Raw genomic sequence first — 22,903 nt, 5'->3', positions numbered from 1 at the left:
CCGGACATATGAGTCCAAATGTACAAGTTCACACAACTGAAGCTACCGAGCCTAAGCTGCAGTCTAAACCTGGCCTCAGGTCCTCCAGACTGGCCCATCACCAAAACACATTATACACATATCGAACCTCGTTCATGGAATCACAAGATGGCGATGCACAGCTGATACCGAGTGCTCATATGTGCACACAAATGCGTGGAAGATATTCAGAGAGTTATGTTTCATGTTGAATCAATTCTGCCCGATAAGGAAAGAAAGATGGGAAATTATCCTAAATTCCCTGTAGCCTCTCGAGATAAGTATGGACGTCATCATACCGATCTGCAAAACTCAACTAGACACTTGCTCATAACTTGTAGAACATATTAACCTATAGCTCTAATGCCAACTTTTCACGACCCAAAATCACCTAGTCGTGATGGCATCTAACTCAACTCGCTAGGTAAGCCAATTAATAACTATCCAATTCAATTAATATTTAGCTGACCCTAATACACTCCCCAAGGACTGGTAGTATAAATTATGAGCTTCTAAGATTAGAATTTACAAAACTGGTGTGAAATAAATACATCATCTATTCGAAATATAAATAAACAGATTTTTATAAATCAAGGCTACCATGAACAAGAGGCGGCTACGACCGGAACACAGGTACGTCTTCAAATCCAGCACCCGTCGATCACAGCAATATCAACATCCAATATCTGCACACAATGTGTAGAAGTGTAGTATGAGTACAACCGACTCCATGTACTAAATAAGTAACAAATCTAATCTTAGGTTGAAAGTAGTGATGAGATGGAACACATGTCGGGGTCCAACACCAATAGCCAACAACAATTCATAACAATATAATGGAAGTAATAAAAGAAGTAGCTCAGAGATAAAATGCTCAGCTCGTTCATAGTTCCAGAAAAATAAAAAATTTCTTTTCAAGTATAATAGTAAAACTCAAATCATTTGCCGAAAGTAAGCGAAATATGAGTAAGTTTGAGATCTGACATTTTTTTCAAAGCTTTCAGCAGTTAAATGCTTCATTTTCAAATGTCATGAGGAAAATACATCTCTATGCCTACATGTCAATATGTATGAAAAGACATGAATGACGAGATACCGTATATCATAAGGAAAAATTCATATTTATGCTTGTATGTCAAGTGTGCATGTCGAATGCGACGCAACTCAGTAATAAAACCATATGCATACTCTCAGAATATCATTTCACTCAGTCCTCACAGTCACTCAATCCTCCCAATCACTCGGGACTCGCAGTCGGCACTGGCCCTTCCCCCGCCTAGTCGTGATGTCACAACCCAAAATCCACCTAGTCGTGATGGCACCTAACCTAACCCGTCATGTAAGCCAATTAATAATTATCCAGTTCAATTTATATTTAACTGACCCTAATTCACTCTCCAAGAACTGTTAGTACAAATCATAATCATCTAAGATTAGAATTTACAAAACTAGTGTGAAATAAATGCATCATCTGTTCGAAATGTACATAAACAGATTTTTATAAATCTAAGGCTACCATGAACAAGAGGCAGCTACGACCGGAACACAGGTACGTCTTCAAATCCATCTCCCGTCGATCACAGCAACATCAGCATCCAATATCTGCACGCAAGGTGCAGAAGTGTAGTATGAGTACAACCGACTCCATGTACTAAATAAGTAACAAACCTAATCTTAGGTTGAAAGTAGTGACGAGCTGGAACACAGGTCGGGGTCCAACACCAATAGTCAACAACAATTCATAACAACATAATGGAAGTATTAAAAGAAGTAGCTTAGAGATAAAATGCTCATCTCGTTCATAGTTCCAGAAAAATAAACATTTTCTTTTCAAGTATAATAGTAAAACTCAAATCATTTGCCGAAAGTCACCTAAATATGAGTAATTTTAAGATATGAGATTTTTCTCAAATATTTCAACAGGTAAATACTTCATTTTCAAATGGCATGAGGAAAATACATCTCTATGACTACATGTCAATATGTATGGGAAGTCATAAATGACGTGATACCGTACAACATGAGGAAAAATGCATCTTTATGCTTGTATGTCAAGTGTGCATGTCGAATGCGATGCAACTCAGTAATAAAACCATATGCATACTCTAAGAGTATCATTTCACTCAGTCCTCATAGTCACTCAATCATCCCAATCACTCGGCACTAGCCCTTCCCCCGCCTAGTCGTGATGTCACAACCCAAAATCTACCTAGTCGTGATGGCACCTAACCTAACCCGTCATGTAAGCCAATTAACAATTATCCAGTTCAATTAATATTTAACTAACCCTAATACACTCTCCAAGAACTGTTAGTACAAATCATAATCATCTAAGATTAGAATTTACAAAACTAGTGTGAAATAAATGCATCATCTGTTCGAAATGTACATAAACAGATTTTTATAAATCTAAGGCTACCATGAACAAGAGGCAGCTACGACCGGAACACAGGTACGTCTTCAAATCCATCTCCCGTCGATCACAGCAACATCAGCATCCAATATCTGCACGCAAGGTGCAGAAGTGTAGTATGAGTACAACCGACTCCATGTACTAAATAAGTAACAAACCTAATCTTAGGTTGAAAGTAGTGACGAGCTGGAACACAGGTCGGGGTCCAACACCAATAGCCAACAACAATTCATAACAACATAATGGAAGTATTAAAAGAAGTAGCTTAGAGATAAAATGCTCATCTCGTTCATAGTTCCAGAAAAATAAACATTTTCTTTTCAAGTATAACAGTAAAACTCAAATCATTTGCCGAAAGTCACCGAAATATGAGTAATTTTAAGATATGAGATTTTTCTCAAATCTTTCAACAGGTAAATGCTTCATTTTCAAATGGCATGAGGAAAATACATCTCTCTGACTACATGTCAATATGTATGAGAAGTCGTAAATGACGTGATACCGTACAACATGAGGAAAAATGCATCTTTATGCTTGTATGTCAAGTGTGCATGTCGAATGCGATGCAACTCAGTAATAAAACCATATGCATACTCTAAGAGTATCATTTCACTCAGTCCTCATAGTCACTCAATCATCCCAATCACTCGGCACTAGCCCTTCCCCCGCCTAGTCGTGATGTCACAACCCAAAATCTACCTAGTCGTGATGGCACCTAACCTAACCCGTCATGTAAGCCAATTAACAATTATCCAGTTCAATTAATATTTAACTAACCCTAATACACTCTCCAAGAACTGTTAGTACAAATCATAATCATCTAAGATTAGAATTTACAAAACTAGTGTGAAATAAATGCATCATCTGTTCGAAATGTACATAAACAGATTTTTATAAATCTAAGGCTACCATGAACAAGAGGCAGCTACGACCGGAACACAGGTACGTCTTCAAATCCATCTCCCGTCGATCACAGCAACATCAGCATCCAATATCTGCACGCAAGGTGCAGAAGTGTAGTATGAGTACAACCGACTCCATGTACTAAATAAGTAACAAACCTAATCTTAGGTTGAAAGTAGTGACGAGCTGGAACACAGGTCGGGGTCCAACACCAATAGCCAACAACAATTCATAACAACATAATGGAAGTATTAAAAGAAGTAGCTTAGAGATAAAATGCTCATCTCGTTCATAGTTCCAGAAAAATAAACATTTTCTTTTCAAGTATAACAGTAAAACTCAAATCATTTGCCGAAAGTCACCGAAATATGAGTAATTTTAAGATATGAGATTTTTCTCAAATCTTTCAACAGGTAAATGCTTCATTTTCAAATGGCATGAGGAAAATACATCTCTCTGACTACATGTCAATATGTATGAGAAGTCGTAAATGACGTGATACCGTACAACATGAGAAAAATGCATCTTTATGCTTGTATGTCAAGTGTGCATGTCGAATGCGATGCAACTCAGTAATAAAACCATATGCATACTCTAAGAGTATCATTTCACTCAGTCCTCATAGTCACCCAATCCTTCCAATCACCCGGCACTCGCACTCGACACTAGCCCTTCCCCCGCCTAGTCGTGATGTCACAACCCAAAATCCACCTAGTCATGATGGCACCTAACCTAACCCGTCATGTAAGCCAATTTACAATTATCCGGTTCAATTAATATTTAACTGACCCTAATACACTCTCCAAGAACTGTTGGTAAAAATCATGATCATCTAAGATTAGAATTTACAAAACTGGTGTGAAATAAATACATTATCTGTTCGAAATGTACATAAATAGATTTTTTTAAATCTAAGGCTACCATGAACAAGAGGAAGCTAAGACCGAAACACAAGTACGTCTTCAAATCTATCTCTCGTCGATCACAATAACATCAGTATCCAATATCTCCACGCAAGGTGCAGAATTGTAGTATGATTACAACTGACCACATGTACTCAATAAGTAACAAACCTAATCTTTTATTGAAAGTAGTGACGAGATGGGACATAGGTCAGGGCCCAACACCAATAACCAATAACAGTTCATAACAACATAATGGAAGTAATAAAAGAAGTAGCTCGGAGATAAAATGCTCAATTCATTCACAGTTCTAGAAAAATAATCATTTTCTTTTCAAGTATAATAAGAAAAAACAAATCTTTTGCTGAAAGTCACCGAAATATGAGTAATTTTAAGATATGAGATTTTTCTCAAATCTTTCAACATGTAAATGCTTCATTTTCAAATGGCATGAGGAAAATACATCTCTATGACTACATGTCAATATGTATGAGAAGTCATAAATGACGTGATACCGTACAACATGAGGAAAAATGCATCTTTATGCTTGTATGTCAAGTGTGCATGTCGAATGCGATGCAACTCAGTAATAAACCCATATGCATACTCTAAGAGTATCATTTCACTCAGTCCTCATAGTCACTCAATCCTCCCAATCTCCCGGCACTCGCACTCGGCACTAGCCCTTCCCCCACCTAGTCATGATGTCACAATCCAAAATCCACCTAGTCGTGATGGCACCTAACCTAACCCGTCATGTAAGCCAATTAACAATTATCCAGTTCAATTAATATGTAACTGACCCTAATACACTCTCCAAGAACTGTTAGTACAAATCATGATTATCTAAGATTAGAATTTACAAAACTGGTGTGAAATAAATACATCATCTGTTCGAAATGTACATAAACAGATTTTTATAAATCTAAGGCTACCATGAACAAGAGGCAGCTACGACCGGAACACAGGTACGTCTTCAAATCCAGCACCCGTCGATCACAGCAACATCAACTTAAAATTTCTGCACGCAAGGTGCAGAAGTGTAGTATGAGTACAACCGACTACATGTACTAAATAAGTAAAAAACCTAATCTTAGGTTGAAAGTAGTGACGAGCTGGAACACAGGTCGGGGTCCAACACCAATAGCTAACAACAATTCATAACAACATAATAGAAGTAATAAAAGAAGTAGCTTAGAGATAAAATGCTCAGCTCGTTCACAGTTCTAGAAAAATAATCATTTTCTTTTCAAGTATAATAAGAAAAAACAAATCTTTTGCCGAAAGTCACCGAAATATGAGTAAGTCTGAGATCTGTGATTTTTTTCAAATTTTTCAATGGGTAAATGTTTCATTTTCAAATGGCATGAGGAAATTACATCTATATGCCTACATTTTAATATGTATGAAAAGTCATGCATGACGTGATACTATAAAGCATGAGGAAAAATGCATCTTTATGCATGTATGTCAAGTGTGCATGACGAATGCGATGCAACTCAGTAATAAAACCATATACATACTCTCAGTGTATCATTTCACTCAGACCTCCCAGTTACTCGGTCCTCACAGTCACTCAATCCTCCCAATCTCTCAGCACTCGCACTCAGTAGGTACCTACGCTCACTGGGGGGTGTGTACAGACTCTGGAGGGGCTCCTTCAGCCCAAGCGCTATAACAAGCCAATCATGGTATAAGTCAATAAAACATATTGCGGCGCGCAACCTGATACCATAAAAATCCTCACCATCAGGCTCTCGGCCTCACTCATTCATCAATCTCTCTAGTCTCTCGGGCTCACAATGTCATAAAAATCATCCCAAAATGATGATATGATGAATCAATAAATAGAAATAGAGACTAAGAGATGATATGAAATGAATGAACATGACTGAGTATGAATTACAATTTAAACAAATAATTCGACACCAGAAATGACCTCAGTGGGTCCCAATAATACCAACATTTGCCCTAAGCATGATTTCTAATATGAGTCACAACTCAGTTTCTCTAGCACATACAAATACATGGAAATATACGAGTTAGTTGACTATACAGCTCTACAAAATCGACTGAGCCTCAATTTCTACGGTACACGCCCACACGCCTGTCACCTAGCATATGCGTCACCTCCAAACAATTCACATAACACGTATAATCAGGGTTCATACCCATAGCTCCAAGAATAGAAAAATTACTTACATCAAACATGCTGAATCCAATGCCAAGAAAGATAAACAATACTCTGAAATTCCATTCCGCGCGTATCAACCTCTGAACTCCTTCATATCTCCTCAATTCCAAGCCAAACGATTCGAAACTAGTCAAACAACGTGTAAATTAATCAAAATATACTCCAATGCTTACAATTTAACAATTTATAAAAATTTCCAACTCTACTCGAAAAGTCAACCAAAAGTTAACAATGGGGCCCACATCTCGAAATTTGAAAAAAATTACCAAATCCGAACCCCCATTCAACCACGAGTCCAACCATACCAAAATTTCTCAAATTCGACCACAACTCGGCCTTCAAATCCTCAATTTAAAGTATATAAAATTTCTATCATTTTCAACCCAAAACACTAATTTAATGATAATAATAATAATAGATTCGGGTAATTTAATCAAAATTGAGTTAAGAACTCTTACCCCGATATTTTCCTTGAAAATCTCCCGAATATTGCCTCTCCCCGAGCTCCAAATTGTCAAAAATGGAAAATGGGATCAGAACTTAAATCTGCTGCCCAGTCATTTACCCTATGCGATCGCGGAAAATTCTTCGCGATCGTGAAGCACAAAAATTTCCAGATACTTGTTGTGTACATGGAGTCGGTTGTACTCATATTACGTTCTGTACTTAATTCTGCTGATCCAGGTGTTGGACCGAGCCACTAGTAGCGGAGGCTTATTGCTGAGTTATCTTTGGAGAGATGAGATTAAGGTCCATCTCGACCGCAGTCTTGGCATCTCCTTTCATTTTATATTATCTGTAGCACCCTAGAAAATTTCGAAGTACTTAAGTTCTATTAAGAAAGTTGATGTGTGCTAATTATATTATTTTGTGTGCAGACGAGGACTATTAATATGATGGATATCAATTGGACATATAATAAATGTATGAGGTATATTATAAGTGATGTGGGGTCTAAGGAGAGGCCTAAGTCTAAGTCAAGTTGGAAAATTACATGATAGACTAAAGTTACAAATGAGTACGCACAAGACCAAACTTTAGACGAGCATATATACACACACATATAAGGAGTTATGTGATGAACAACCTATCAAATATAAGATCTTCGAGTCTAGTTTCTAACGCTTCAAACCGTTCGTCATTTGGACACCCCTACAAGAAGTTATGACCAAATTACAAAATGATGGAAGAATGTGACACTACCGCGCTGCCCCATGCGGCGCGCCCGTGGGGATTTTCAGAACACTTCGCAAATTCATTTCTGGGCACATTTTTCACCGCTGCACCACGCCCTGTGGCGCCCCATGCGGCGTGGCTGTGCAATTTTTGGATTTTTTATATATCGGCCCCATTTTATTAAATAGCCTTTGGGGATTAATTTGAGATGATTTTCTGGTGAGTCTAGAGAGAGGTAAAAGCATTTTAGAGAGAGAAGGAGAAAACCTAACATCCCAATCATCCAATCTTATACCAATCTTCAAGAATCAAGGAAGCACATCACTAGATCATCATCTTTCCGGGTAAGCCCTACTCCTAAACTTTCATGCAAGAGGTTATGAGTTCAAATATATTGTGGGGTTAGAAATAGGCCATGCATGTGACACTAGGTTATAGTATGTGGAGTTAATGAACCATTTTGGGTAGTTTCTTGATAAAATTTGTTGAGGGAGGAAGGTATTTCCATTGTAGAGCCTTGTAGTCTATTTTGCATGTTAGGTGTTCGACAAAATTCCTAAGAGAGTTACATCATGGGAATCATTCTAATTATTAACCGATTTTCACTATCTTCCTATATATTGTTATTTCTAGAAGTGTTGGGGCATTGTAGTAACTTAAGGAAAGCTCAAACAAGGTATGTTGGCCAAACTATTCTCTTAGAATTGAATCCCACGGTTTCGTGTAATTTGTGTAAGTCCTAAATTGATCATTATAAAATTAGCTATTCTGAATATGTTTGTGTTGAAAGATATATGTTCAATATGAATTCCAAATGCTTTTATCATGTTATCTTATCATTTGAGGATGTGTTCAGGGTATGGGATGTGTGTTGAAAATGTTAAGACTTCAAGTCAAGTTCAAATGAAGGTTGTTATGCCAAATTTTGTGAAAAGACTCTATGTGACTAAGATTCTTAATTGCTCACATGTTTATTTAAAGTCTTGAATTGAAAACCCTTGTTGTTGTTGATGACGATGGTGACGTTTGAAAGTGGAAAAAGGATTTGAATTATGAAATACGGCCAAGTGCCAAGAATGACTTTATAATTATAGCCACTAGTGCCAATGGAATGATAACATGTGAAAGACTTATTAAATGAGATGATTGAACGAAAAGGATGATGTCTCAGATGAGACGGCGTAGTCGACCGGGTCATGATCAGACGTCATGCCGCATACATGGTGGTGATTGTGCTGGAAATTAAAATAGTAATTGTGGTTGATGTCTCAAATGAGGTGGCCTAGCCGATCGGGTCGTAATCGGACTCCATGTTAAAAATATGGTGGTATTGTGAACGATGGTATATCGGTACTAAGGTTCTCCAACCTAAAAATATGTAAATTTACTTGAAAACTTATTTGGTTCTTAACTTGATGTTTTGGTATTATTCGAGGCTTCTGTTGATTTTATGATTGTTCCTCCTTGTATTATTATTCATTTTATTGAGAGGGTGTTTAGTTATACATACTAGTGCTATTCGATGGTACTAACATCCCTTTTGCCGGGGGCGCTGCATCTTTAATGGATGCAGGTGGTTCTACAACAGGCGGCATTGATCAGTTATAGCGGTACACCCTCTTCCCAGTAACCTTGGTGAGCCCTATTTCATTTCGGGGTCATGTATCTTTTGTTCCTTATGTATTATATTTGAGGTATAGTCGGGGCCTTGTTGTCGGCACTATCGTAGTACTCTTTTGTATCTATTAGAGGCTCTGTAGACATAGTGTGGGTTGTATATTGGTGCTAGGAAAGTTAAACAAGTTATGTTTTGTTTGAATTACTTATTACACTTCAGACTACGAAAATGTGTGTATCCCGGATCTTTAAAATGAAGTAACTGATGTAAATGATTTGGTATTGTATATATGATCTCTTTATTGTCGAATTAATGGAAATATGTACTCTCTTTAAGCATGAGTGGGTTTGGGTAGACGGTATCTAACGGACTTGCTCGGCCGGGTTCACTCGGTTGAGCGTCGGTCGCGCTCCTCGAGTTTGGTGCGTGACAAACTTGGTATCAGAGCCTAAGGTTTTAATGTGTCCTAGGATGTCTCGGAGCCATGTCTAGTAGAGTCCTTCTTATCGGTGTGATGTCGACCACATCTATAATTAGGAGGCTACATGGGCATTTAGGAATAATACCTTTCTTTCCTGTTCTCGATTGTGCGATAAAGTTGATTGTACGATTGTTTTTTCTTTAACTCGTGCTTTGCTCTAACTTTCAGTATATGGCACCTAAGAAGAAGGGAAGAACTGGCCAAAGTGCCAATGTCACCCCAGGAGTGGAAGTTGATTCTATATTTAATGATGCGGGTGAGCACCCAAGGAGTAAGAATATTCCTCCAGTTACTACACTTCCTGATTCTACTACAACTGATCAGACCGCACCTGTACCTACACCTACTGAGGGTGTAATGATGCCTGCAATGGATATACCAGTCCCACCTCCAGTTCCAACTTTCGATTCTAATGTTTCTGATGTTGATCTTAGGGGTACCATACAGATGTTGGCTCAGCTAGTGGCTTCTCAGGCCCAGAGGTCAAATGTGGCATCCACTTCTTCCAGTCAGCCAGGGGATTCTGCTAGTTTCATGGTGAACAGGTTTCTTCAGTTAGATCCTCCAGTGTTCACTGGTACTAACCCAGAGGAGGACCCCCAGGACTTCATTGATGAGATGCACAAGACTCTCCGAGTTATGCGTGCTACTAAGACAGAGGCAGTGGAATTGGCCTCCTACCGCCTGAAAGAAGTGGCATATTATGTTGCTATGGAATTTAGAATAGAACAAGAACAACTTCATGAGTCGTTCTCTGTATCTACTCTGGGTGGTGAGTCTATTTTGTCTCTACGGGTTTATAGGGATTGTGTTGTAACGTTGTATGGTCGAGACACCATGGTCGATCTTATTGAATTGGGAATGGTCGTTTTTGATGTAATATTGGCGATGGACTGGCTTTCTTCTTGTTTTTCCAAGCTTGATTGCCTAACCAGGACTGTTAGGTTCGAATTTCCAAATGAGCCAGTTTTGATTGGAAGGGTGATGATGTAGTGCCGAAGGGTAGATTTATTTCTTACCTTAAGGCCACGAAGATGATCAACAAGGGGTGTATTTACCATTTGGTCCTAGTTACGAACACTGATGCAGAGGCACCTACACTCGAGTCTGTGCCTGTTGTGCATGAATTTTCGGGAGTCTTTCCGGAAGAGCTCTCAGGGATCCCACCAGACAGAGATTGATTTTTGGATTGATGTGATGCCAGGCACGCAACCTATATTTATTCCAACCTACAGGATGGCACCGACAGAATTGAAAGAAATAAAGGAACAATTGAAGGATGTATTAGATAAGGGTTTCTTCTGGTCGAGTGTGTCACCCTACGGTGCACCAGTTCTCTTTATAAGGAAAAAGGATGGGTCACTAAGAATGCGTATCGACTATAGGCATCTCAACAAGGTCACAATCAAGAATATGTACCCACTGCCAAGGATAGATGACTTGTTTAACCAATTGCAAGCTGCTAAGTACTTCTCCAAAGTTGATTTACGATTCGGGTATCACCAATTGAAGATCAGAGAGCAGGATGTTTCAAAAATAGCTTTTAGAACACGATATGAGCACTTTGAATTTTTGGTGATGTCTTTTGGGCTAACAAATGCCCCAGAAACCTTCATGGATCTTATGAACCAAGTTTTCAAGTCGTTCCTCGATTCCTTTGTGATAGTGTTCATTGACGATATTCTTATATATTCACGAAGTCGAGAGGACCATGCTAATCATCTCAGGGTAGTTCTGCAAGCCCTGCATCAACACAAGTTATATGCAAAGTTTTCAAAGTGTGAATTTTGGCTTGAATCTATCACATTCTTGGGTCATGTAGTATCTAGTGAAGGAATTAAGGTTGATCCTCAGAAAATTGCAACTGCGAAGAATTGGCCGAGGCCTATAACTCCAACAGAGATTCGTAGTTTTTTAGGCTTAGCAGGGTATTACAGAATGTTTGTGGAAGGATTCTCTACCCTTGACTCTCCGTTGACTAAATTGACGTAGAAGGTGAGTAAGTTTTAATGGTCTAATGCTTGTAAAAGGAGCATCCGGGAGATGAAATCAAGATTGACTACGGCGCCGGTGTTGACCCTACCAGAGGATACAGAGCGGTTTGTGGTGTATTGTGATTCTTCAAGGATCGGGCTTGGGTGTGTATTAATGCAACATGGCAAGATTATAGCTTATGCTTCTAGGCAACTCAAGAATCATGAAAATAACTATCCAACACATGACTTAGAACTTGCAGCGGTGGTATTTGCATTGAAGATTTGGCGTCATTACCTTTATGGGGTCCATGTGGATATATTCACGGACCATAAGAGCATTCAATATATTTTCAAACAGAAGGAGCTGAATCTGAGGCAGAGAAGATGGCTTGAGTTACTCAAATATTATGACATCGATATCCTGTATCACCTGGGAAAGGCCAATGTTATGGCGGATGCTCTTAGTCAGAAATTTATGGGTAGTTTGGCTCACGTGGAGGCATACCAAAGGCCGTTGGCCAATGAGGTCTATCGGTTGGCTAGTTTGGGAGTTCGTCTTGCGGACTCTAGTGAAGGATGGATAATTGTGCAAAATAGGGCTGAATCATCACTTGTTGGGGATGTCAAAGAAAAGCAATACAATGATCCATTGTTGGTACAATTGAAGGAGGGGATTGATAAACATAAGACTATGGCTTTTTCGCTCGGCATGGATAATGGTACACTAAGGTACCAAGGGCGGTTATGTGTTCCAAATGTAGATGGTCTCCGGGAAATAATCATGACCGAGGCTCACACTTCTACGTATTTCGTGCACTCGGGCTCTACAAAGATGTATCATGATCTCAAGGAAGTTTATCGGTGGAATGACATGAATAGGAACGTGGCGGACTTTGTGGCGAGGTGTCCAAATTGTCAGCAACTGAAGGTCGAACACCAACGGCCTGGTGGGTTGGCACAGAATATAGAAATTCTGATGTGGAAATAGGAAATTATTAATATGGACTTTGTGGTAGGACTACCGCGCACTCCGCGCAAGTTTGACTCAATTTGGGTGATTGTGGATCGACTCACAAACTCAGCACACTTCTTGCTAGTTAAATCTACCGACACAGCAGAATAATATTCTGAGTTGTATATCAAGGAAATAGTCAGGTTTCATGGCACTCGAGTTTCTATCATTTCTAACCGAGGGGCACAGTTCACGTCTAACGTTTGGAAGAAATTTCAGCAAGGTTTGGGTACTCAAGTGAATCTTAGTACAACCTTTCATCCACAGACCGACGGGCAAGCAGAGCGGACTATTCAGACATTTGAGGATATGTTGCGTGCTTCTGTTCTTGACTTCAAGGGTAGCTGGGATGATCATTTGTCACTCATTTGTCACTCATAGGTAAATGAGCCCAAGGTATATCAGACAGTAAATAATCATTCAGAAAGTTGGTCAGGTGGCATACAAGCTTGAGCTGCCACCTGAGATGTCATTATTCAACATAGACATGTTGAATAAGGTAGTCGGAGATCTATCGCTTATTGTTCCAATTGAAACTTTTTAGGTTAATGAAGGACAGACCTATGAAGAATTTCAGTTGCCATTCTTGATAGGCAAGTCCGAAAACTGAGAAATAAAGAAATTACCTCTGTGAAGGTGTTATGGCGAAACTAGCAGGTTGAGTAGGCTACTTGGGAGGCCGAAGAAGAGATGAAGAAGAAGTATCCCTATTTGTTTGAATAGCTATGTAATCATTCTATGAAATTGTCGCCTATGAATTTTGTATCACTTGTATAGTTGATGTTAAAGGTGTTCCTTTTTGGTTATATTTGCTTATGAGGCCACGATTGGCGTTGTTTTGTGTTATGTTACGTCATTGGATTATGTATATGTTGCTAGGATGTGTTTCTAGGGTTCTCTGTCAGGTGGATAGGCCCACTTACAAGGGAGACTCTAGCGAAACTTTTAGATATTTGGAGAGTTATTCAAAATTTGGGAATGTCCGCGTGTGGTATGACAGTTGAGTCACATCGGATACAAATAGTGGACTTTGGCCCTCATTTGAGGACGAATGATCTTAAATGGGGGAGAATGTAGCACCCTGAAAAATTTTGAAGTACTTAAGCGCTATTAAGAAAGTTGATGTGTGCTAATTATATTTTTTTGTGTGCAGACGAGGACTATTAATATGATGGATATCAATTGAATATAATAATATGTGTACGAGGCATGTTATAAGTGTTGTGGGGTCTAAGGAGAGGCCTAAGTCTAAGTCAATTTGGAAAATTACATGATAGACTAAAGTTCCGAATGAGTACGCATAAGACCAAACTTTGGAAGGCATATCTACATATATCTTATGCGTACTCATTTGCAATTGTGATTGTGGTTGATGTCTCAAATGAGACGGCCTAGCCGATCGGGACGTGATCGGACTCCGTGCTAAAAATATGGTGGTATTGTGAATGATGGTATATCGGTACTAAGGATCTCCAACCAAAAAATATGGAAATTTACTTGAAAACTTATTTGGTTCATACTTGTTTTTTTGGTATTTTTCGAGGCTTCCATTGATTTTATGATTGTTCCTCCTTGTATTATTATTCATTCCATTGAGAGGGTGTTTAGTTATACATACTAGTGTTATTCGACGGTATAAACGACCCTTTGGCCGGGGGAACTGCATCTTTAATGGATGCAGGTGGTTCCACAACAGGTGGTATTGATCAGTGATAGCGGTACACCCTCTTCCCAGCAGACTTGGTGAGCCTTATTTCACTTCGGGGTCATGTATCTTTTATTCCTTATGTATTGTATTTGAGGTATAGTCGGGGCCTTGTTGCCGCAACTATCGTAGTACACTTTCCTATCTATTAGAGGTTTCGTAGACATAATGTTGGTTGTATATTGGTGTTGGGAAAGTTAAATAAGTTATGTTGTGTTTCAATTACTTATTCCACTTCAGACTATGAAAATGTGTGTATCTCGAAACTTTAAAATGAAGTAACTGATGAAAATGATTTGATATTGTATATATGATCTCTTTATTGTCTAATTAATAGAAATATGTACTCTCTTTAAGCATGAGTGAGTTTGGGTAGACAGTATCTAACAGGCTTGTCGGCCGGGTTCACTCGGTTGAGCGTCGGTCGCGCTCCTTGAGTTTGGGGCGTGACATTATCGCATTGCATTTAGACAGTATTGTTATTTGGTATTTCAGACTTGTCTTTTCGTCTTAGAACTCATGACTCTGTATTTACCAGTTCTTGGGGGGAGGGGGTATTGTATTTCAATGTAGTTGTTTATATCACTAGCATTAGACTTGTACTATTTCTGCTATTTCTGTTGTTATTTTTGGTTATTGTTATGTTGGATTGCTTAGTAAGTAAGTTAGGCGCCATCACGACTGGTTGTTGGTTTTGAGTTGTGAAATTTGTTGAATTAACTGCTTAAGCTGACTAATTGATTTACTAGTTTGGTTATTGATATGGTTAGTATTACTCGTAAGAATCGATCGATTCCTTACTAATTGCCAATTCAAGTTAACCTAACACCTATATGTTTGTGAAATTATGACTAACAAAAATGCGTTCATAATTCCAATATATCAACTAAGCAAGGTGATTAGGTATATGTCTATCCTATGCGCGAATCTGTTCTCCGTTGCCCAGGTTCAAGAACTTGCTTTATTTTATCCTATATATAATCTTTAATTTCTACTTTTGAGATAAATTCTAGATTCATAGATAGTATTTTGCTGTTAGCTATACAGTAAAATAATTTAAGTGTAGGATCAAATAAATAAACCAATATAATAAAATTAAAGTCTTCACCGAAAAATTCAGAAAATATAGAGATTTATACACCTTTTACAAGAGAGGGTTCCAAGGCTGGTAAAACACATATTGGTGGCTAGCATGATGATATTACAATTATAGTTCCCCATATCTTACCCCTATAGTTTGAATTATGGTTCAAGTTCGTATAGAAATGAGTTCAAATGAAATTTTATAATTTTTCGCTATTGATGTTGATAATGATCTTATTACCCCCTTTGTTTTCTTTATCTGGTGCCTTGTAGTACATTGATTTATATATGATTGCAGATAAATATAGATTCATGTGTCTGACATAATTATAGTCTCACTATTGATACTATAGCTATCCATCTTTCTTCGTTATCTTCCCTTTGATTTTGATAGGAGATATTGACGTTGACGTAAAAATCATCTGGTATAAATTTAAAAAAAACATGTTCTTTTAACTTATTTCATTGCGATTTACAAATTGTTGCTGTACAAAAAGTCAAGACTAACTTTTATAAAGACAAATAATTTAATTATCCTGGAAAATAAATTCCACAATATGTAGAAATTCTTCAGATAAAATTTCAAGATGTATCCCAAAACTAACTTATTCATATTTTCTTTTATTAAGTTCAAAGGAAGCATTAATCATCCAAAAAGAGGAGCCTATTGACCTCTCAAAACTCTTTTTGTTAACAAATATATTCGAATCAACTCGCGTGCACATCGGCTATTCTATCAGGTGTCTGCTACCTATTACGTCTCAAATTTTTTGCAAGCATAGACTGATGTTAAAAAACTTTATCGTACTACCCATCGATAAATATTCAGTGACATACTTTATATAAATCTCGAATAGATTATCAATTATGGAGGTTCCAAAATGAGAAGCCAACATAACCTCAGTAACAGCTCTTATAGTCTTAACTGCTAATTTGGCACTATCCTCAAAATGTTTGCCATTAGGGTTCTCAATGGCAGCCATATCACTCTCAAAGGCTTCAAGTCTTTCAAGAGTAAATGATCCCTCCATTTGTATGATCTTCTTTATCTCTTCTTCGTATGGTGTATAAGAAGGCATGTTAAATGAATCAATTTCATCTTCTTTGATTTTTCCCTGCTTCCATAACAACAAGTGTTAAACTTTAAATATAAAGTTAGTCTGCAGAGTGTATTTGGTATGACAGGAAATTATTTTTCCATTGAAAATATTTTATGATGTTAATTGGCTAGTGATTAAAAACAAAATATTAGCAAATGGAAGATTGTTTGGATAAACTTTTAACTTGTAGAGATTAATAGTCTAAGTGCTAATACATTGAAGAAAGTAATATGATGTTAAAAGTTAAAAAAGATAATCGTAAGGAAAACGACTTCTGTATTTTCTCCCTTTTATGGAATATATTTCCCATTTCTGCTAATCAAACACCAAAAATGACTCTCATGGAAATATTCTTTTTTGGAAAAGGTGGTTTCGCATTTTCTCCCTTTTGATGAAATATGTTTCCGTTTTTAGTAAGCAATCACCACCAGAAAATAAAATTTTCTCATGAGAATATTTTTTTGAAAAATAACTTTTGTCGCCAAACATGTTTGGAAAGAAAAACAAATGTCAGATATTTAAAGAACATGTGAATAACCTCGGCTGTTAAATGAACAAGTGACTTTGTTAGCAAATCCATCAAACAACAAGAATCATAGTTTTTTGGATCTGGACTGCTCCTACCAACATACACAAGGACCATATGCCCTCCACTAATTAGTTCTTGAGAACGAAAGTGTAGAAAGCTTGAAAAATCCTTCTCAAATTGTTTTAAATACGCTTCTAGTACTTGGGGAGGGCTTGACTTTGATATAAATATACTTCCCTTGTTGCTCTCCAACCCTTTTGGAACCTGCTAATATCCATTTTTAAAATGTGTACATGAGGAAAATGTGTATATAAGATCCAAAAAGAAAAAGTATGTAAATTTTCCATATATTCTACTGTTGGGCTCCACAAGAGCTTGTGATTCGAGTCTCCCCAAGAGTAAGGTGGAGAGTTCTTGGAGGGAGGGAGCCGAGGGTCTATCGGAAACAGCCTCTCTACCCCAGGGTAGGGGTAAGGTCTGCGTACACATTACCCTCCCCAGACCCTACTAGTGGAATTATACTGGGTGGTTGTTGTTATTGTTGTTGTCTACTGTTGGGCTCAGCCAAGCCAAAAATACTCTTAACAATGGTGTAATACTGTTTATTTTGGTGTAAGCCATATCTTTACGGTTTTCCCTAAAGGTCCAACCATGAAGAGTATCTCTATAATTTATATGTAGTTTCCTTCTTCTTTATTTTTCAGCTATTAAAATGAAACTTTGTTCGCACCACCCAAACTAACTTTACTCTTATTTTATTGATGAAATTGTTTATTCATTTTAAGAGGACCAAAGTTATGTAGTTTTTGAATTTGATTTGATATGATCAATATTTAATGGTGTGTTAAGTCCATGATAGAGGGTAGACTGATAAGGACGAATTAGGAGAAGGATTGGTAAAATTTTAGGCTAGCAAGTTTCTTCAGAAGGTGCACATGATACTTTTAGATAATCTCACATCGGATAGGGAGTAGAATTAAAGCAAAGTGTTATGTAACACATAGCACAAGTTTACATGTAATTTTGGGCTCGATGTGACATATCCCAGTAGATAAATTCTAGGTTTATTTGGCCAAAACGTACGGACAATACATGCAATAGAGTTAGACCGCAAGGGTAAAGGCTTTAGAGTCAAAATCTACCATGCATATTTTGGGCTTAAATCTCCTAGAAAACTAGGTACTAGACTTTAATTCTTGCCATTGTGTGGGTAATTAATTTGAGTAATATTGATGAACTTGGTTAATGACATATATGTTTCAAGAGATTAATTACCTGAGAAAGCCAATGAAGGCTATAGGAGGAATGAACAAAGTTCAAGCTGTTGCTAGGAAAAAGCCTTTCATAAAACGAACCAGGAACTCCTGCTATGTAACAATTATTTCCAAACTTATCTCCTTTCTCTTTTTTCAAATTCTCAAGAAAATATGGAATTGATTTGAACACACTATTGAAATCATTATCTGGCAGATCATTCAAATACACTTGAAATTCTGGTGGCTCATCAGACTTGTTTTTTTCTTTGTACAAATTATGAACCATGTCAATAACATTGCTGATGGATAAAAGAGTATTTGGTCCTGAAGAACAACCCAAATCTGCCATTGTGAAACACTTTGGAAAGTCACCATTCTTGAACATATTTTTTACTGTGTCTTCTAACACAGGTTTTGCCTTTACTATCACTGTTCTCTGAAAATTTAAAGTCGAAAAAATCAATTCAAGAAAGACTAAAATTCAACAAGTTTGAGTATTAAGGGTTACAGTATAGTGATATCGACGGGAGTCTCCCACGTAAACTGTAGGGTTTCAAATAGTCCTAGACTCAAAAGAGTTTCGAAAGACCCTAAGATTTGGCACAACTTCAGGGAACAAAACGTGTATTTAAGTGGTGGATTATGTAGCAAAGAAAGTAAGTAGGATGCATGATGTAATATAATATAATATATTTTACGGTTCCTCCTTTATTTATCTTGGACGTTCCACGACAAATTAGGAACTACTTTTACTAGAACAACTATGGAATATTGTAATATATCTATAGTACGAAATACTAATCAAAACATTCCCTTTTGTAATGATGCATATTAATCTATAATATAAATTACATATCTTTTGAACGATTAATCTTTATCTTAACAAGCATGAATCGATGGAAAGACTAACGAAAGAATATCATTCAAAAAGTTTCAAAACACCTTTTTTCTTTTCTTTGCTATAGAAAAAACAACCTGGAGGATTGAGTTATTGGCATAACTGCATTCTGAATCTCCTGCAGTCATTGGTAGACTTTTCTCGAGCACCATTACTTCTAGTTTTCTTTTTCTTTTTCTTTTTTCTTTAAAATGATCCAATTCTTTAGTCTTCTTCTTTCTATTTTTATTTAATGTAGTTTCCATCTTTGGAAAGTTTGAGGACATATAAAAGAACCTAGATTTTCACGATGTCCGCTAATTTCTTAACTGAAAAGTTGGCAACTGTTCTAACATCTGTATGTTGTGAAATTTGCCTTGTCTTTGTCTATGTGGCTGGTGCCTTTTAGTTCCAAATTATTTGCTTTAAATTTATGACTTTGCGTAGCCTAAAAAAAAGTTGGAATCTTTGCCTAACGAAAAAAACATTCATAGGCTGGTTTGGTTGGCCATATATAACAATTTAGTATTTGCAAATACTAGTTTCGTCCTCAGTTTTTGTAAATAATGAAGTTTAATATTTGAAATACCGATGAAATATTAGAAAACTTGTTTATGAAGTATTTCAGCTGAAATAATAGTTTTTACTCATCTTAAAAAAATTTCAAGTAATATTTATATATCTAAAATACAACTGAAACAGCTTTCAAATATTCTTTTTTCAATCATAATTTTAAATACTCTATTCCAATTTCAATCGAATATTATCGAAACAACTAGTCAACCGCTAGCATAAATTCAATGATATAGAGTGAACATTATTTTTCTTAATGTCAAACGTCAATACCCTTTTCCTTCGTTTCTTTGTCTTTTTCTTTTTGAAATTAAATGGCCCAATTCAATGAGTAAATTTCACTTAACCTCCCTAACCTTCAAGGATTGAGAAATAATACCTCCTCCACCTTTTGAATAGGAACGGTAATCCCCTTAAGCTATATTTTCTTATGAAGTTTAGAATTTTAATACTTTTTTTTTTTGTAGTTCAACAAACAAAGAAATTGTTTCGATCAACAAGATATGTAAAATCAGTACCGCGCTTCGATCAAAGACAACTAATGTCATGAGCGTTCCTCCTTTATGTATGTTTACCCAAAAACCAGATGACAATTGAATTTATATGCGGTTCTAAGAATATTTGGTATAATTCGGTACAAATTGAGAAAATATATAAATGAATATCGAAATTAATTGTGAAAGAAATGAATGCAAACCGAATGGATTAATTAGCCTAAGCCTTCAAGTTTTATCACCCTCAAACTGAATGGAGAGTAGCGAATGGATTAATTAGCCTAAGCCTTTAAGTTTTATCACCCTCAAATTGAATGGAGAGTAGCTGATAGAAGAACAAAATAACTAAATATCAAAATCGGAAGAAAGATAGTATATTGCTTTATGTTCTATGAATCTCCCTTACAAATAATCAGACCCCCTTTATATAGTGGAGAGGTCATATTCGTAATATAATTTTTAAATACAGCAAGGAATCACATGATAGATTAATTAATTGGCCTCTCATTGATATGCGCTGTGATTTCCGCCGAGATTCTCGCTCAATTGCGGATATTCCGGCTTTCTATTTTTTGGCTCGATAAGCTTTCCTCGATCGAGGCCGATTGTAACGACCCGGCTGGTCATTTCAAGAGTTGTAGCCCAATTCCCTCATTTACTGTTCCATTTGTGCTGTATAGTTGTTATATGACTTATCGGGTTAGTTGGTTTGGGTCCGGAGAGAATTCAGGATGAACTGAGATACTTAATCTCCTAATTGAAAGCTTAAGTTGAAAAAAAATCGACCGGATGTCGACTTATGTGTAAACGACCTCAAATTTGAATTTTGATAGTTCCGTTAGCTCCGTTGGATAATTTTGGGCTTGGGAGCGTGTCCGGATTGTGATTTGGAGGTCGGGAGTAGAATTCGGCTTGAAATGGCGAAAGTCGAATTTTTGAAAAGTTTGACCGTGGGGTTGACTTTTTAATATCGGGGTCGGATTCTGATTTCAGAAGTTGCAGTAGGTTTGTGGGGTCATTTGTGACTTGTGTGCAAAATTTAAGATCAATCGGACATGATTTGATAGGTTTCGGCATCGTTTGTAGAATTTGGAAATTTCAAAGTTATTAGGCTTGAATCCGTGTGTAATTCATGTTTTGATGTTGTTTGAGGTGATTTGAGGGTTCGACTAAGTTCATATGATATTTTGGGACTTGATGATATATTTGCTTGAGGTCTTGGGGCCTCGGGTGAGTTTCGGATGGTTAACGAATCATTTTTGGACCTTGGTTGATGGCTGATGTGTGTTGTTGTGCTTTTCTGGTTTCCTCTTACGTGTTCGCGAGAGGAGCCTCACGTTCGCGAAGGGTGCTTGTGAGCTGAGAATTTTTGTACTTCGTGTTCGCGAAGAAGAGGACGCGAACGCGAAGGTATGGTCTGTGTGTGCATCGCGAAAGCAGAAGTGGTGTCGCGTTCGCGAATAGGAGTGAGGCAGCTGAGGACCCCAACCTTTTGGTCTACGCATTCGCGAGGCATGGGTCGCGTTCGTGAAGGTCAGAGTTGGTAAAGTATCGCGTTTGCGAAGGGTTAAACTAGGAGGCAGTCAAATTGGTCTACGCGAACGCGAGAGGACGGTCATGTTTGCGAAGAAGAAAATCTAGGCAACAGTATTTAATTTCAAAAACGAGGGTTTGAACCCATTCTTCATATTTTGAGCTAGAGACCATGGATTTGGGCGATTCTTGAAGGGATTTTTGTGGAGTTGATTGGGGTAAGTGATTCTTACTTGGTTTTGGCTAAATTTCATGATTATGTCTTTAATTCCATCATCTAATTTGTGATTTGGGGTGGAAAATTGGGAAAAAAGAGGAAGTGTTCTTGAGTTAGATTTTTGAGGTTTTGAATGGGATTTTGTTATCGGATTTGAGTAAATTTGATATGGTTAGACTCGTGAGTGAATGGGCTTACGGGTTTTGCGACTTTTATCGAATTTCGAGACGTGGGCCTGGGGGCCGGGTTCGAGCTAATTTAGGATTTTGGCTTATAATTTCGTATTTTTCTTATAAGTTGATTCCTTTAATCCGTATTGATTGTATTGTACTGCTTGTGGCTAGATTCAAGACGTTTGGAGGCCGATTCGCGAGGCAAAGGCACTTTAGAGTAGAGTTCTGTGCGGTTTGAGGTAAGTAACAATTTTAAATCTGGTCCTGAGGGTTTGAAACCCCGAATTATTGTATTATGTGAGTATTTTGGAGGTGATGCATATGCTACGTGACGGGCGTACACCGTGGGAATTAGGACTTTGTCCATTCTATTAAACTGAAAAGTTGAATTAGCTTGTTGTTAGCTATGTGCCCTTTCTGTGCTATAGAAATCATGCTTAGGCTATGTGTGGGTGCTGTAAAGAACCCAGAGGTCGTGATACCTATTGAACCTTCATACTTATTGTTACTTGTACTTAGTCGTAGTATTACCTGCATATTATACCTCAGTCTCTGTTATCCATTGTTGATACATTATATCATTATGGTTTGGATTGATTCCCTTTTATTAATGAGGTCTGTGAGACTAGAGAGGTTGATGACTGAGTGAGGCCGAGGGCCTGTTTGTGAG

General features: G+C 37.4%; 1 protein-coding gene across 1 annotated transcript; it reads right to left on the bottom strand.

Annotated features, from left to right (window-relative positions):
* Nucleotides 1-15,989: 15,989 nt before the first annotated feature.
* On the bottom strand, nt 15,990-19,509 carry LOC104120721 (benzoate carboxyl methyltransferase-like). The gene is made up of 4 exons (XM_009632545.2): nt 19,342-19,509; nt 18,386-18,802; nt 17,120-17,374; nt 15,990-16,596 (listed from the first exon to the last, which is right to left on the bottom strand). Exons 1-4 carry the CDS (start codon nt 19,507-19,509, stop codon nt 16,243-16,245), a joined length of 1,194 nt encoding a protein of 397 aa, XP_009630840.2. The 3' UTR covers nt 15,990-16,242.
* Between the last annotated feature and the right edge of the window lie 3,394 nt (nt 19,510-22,903).

Source organism: Nicotiana tomentosiformis, chromosome 8, assembly GCF_000390325.3.
Source record: "Nicotiana tomentosiformis chromosome 8, ASM39032v3, whole genome shotgun sequence".
Lineage (NCBI taxonomy): Eukaryota > Viridiplantae > Streptophyta > Magnoliopsida > Solanales > Solanaceae > Nicotiana > Nicotiana tomentosiformis.
The sequence above is the reverse complement of the archived record's forward strand: the minus strand, read 5'-3'. Positions and strand labels throughout refer to the sequence as shown.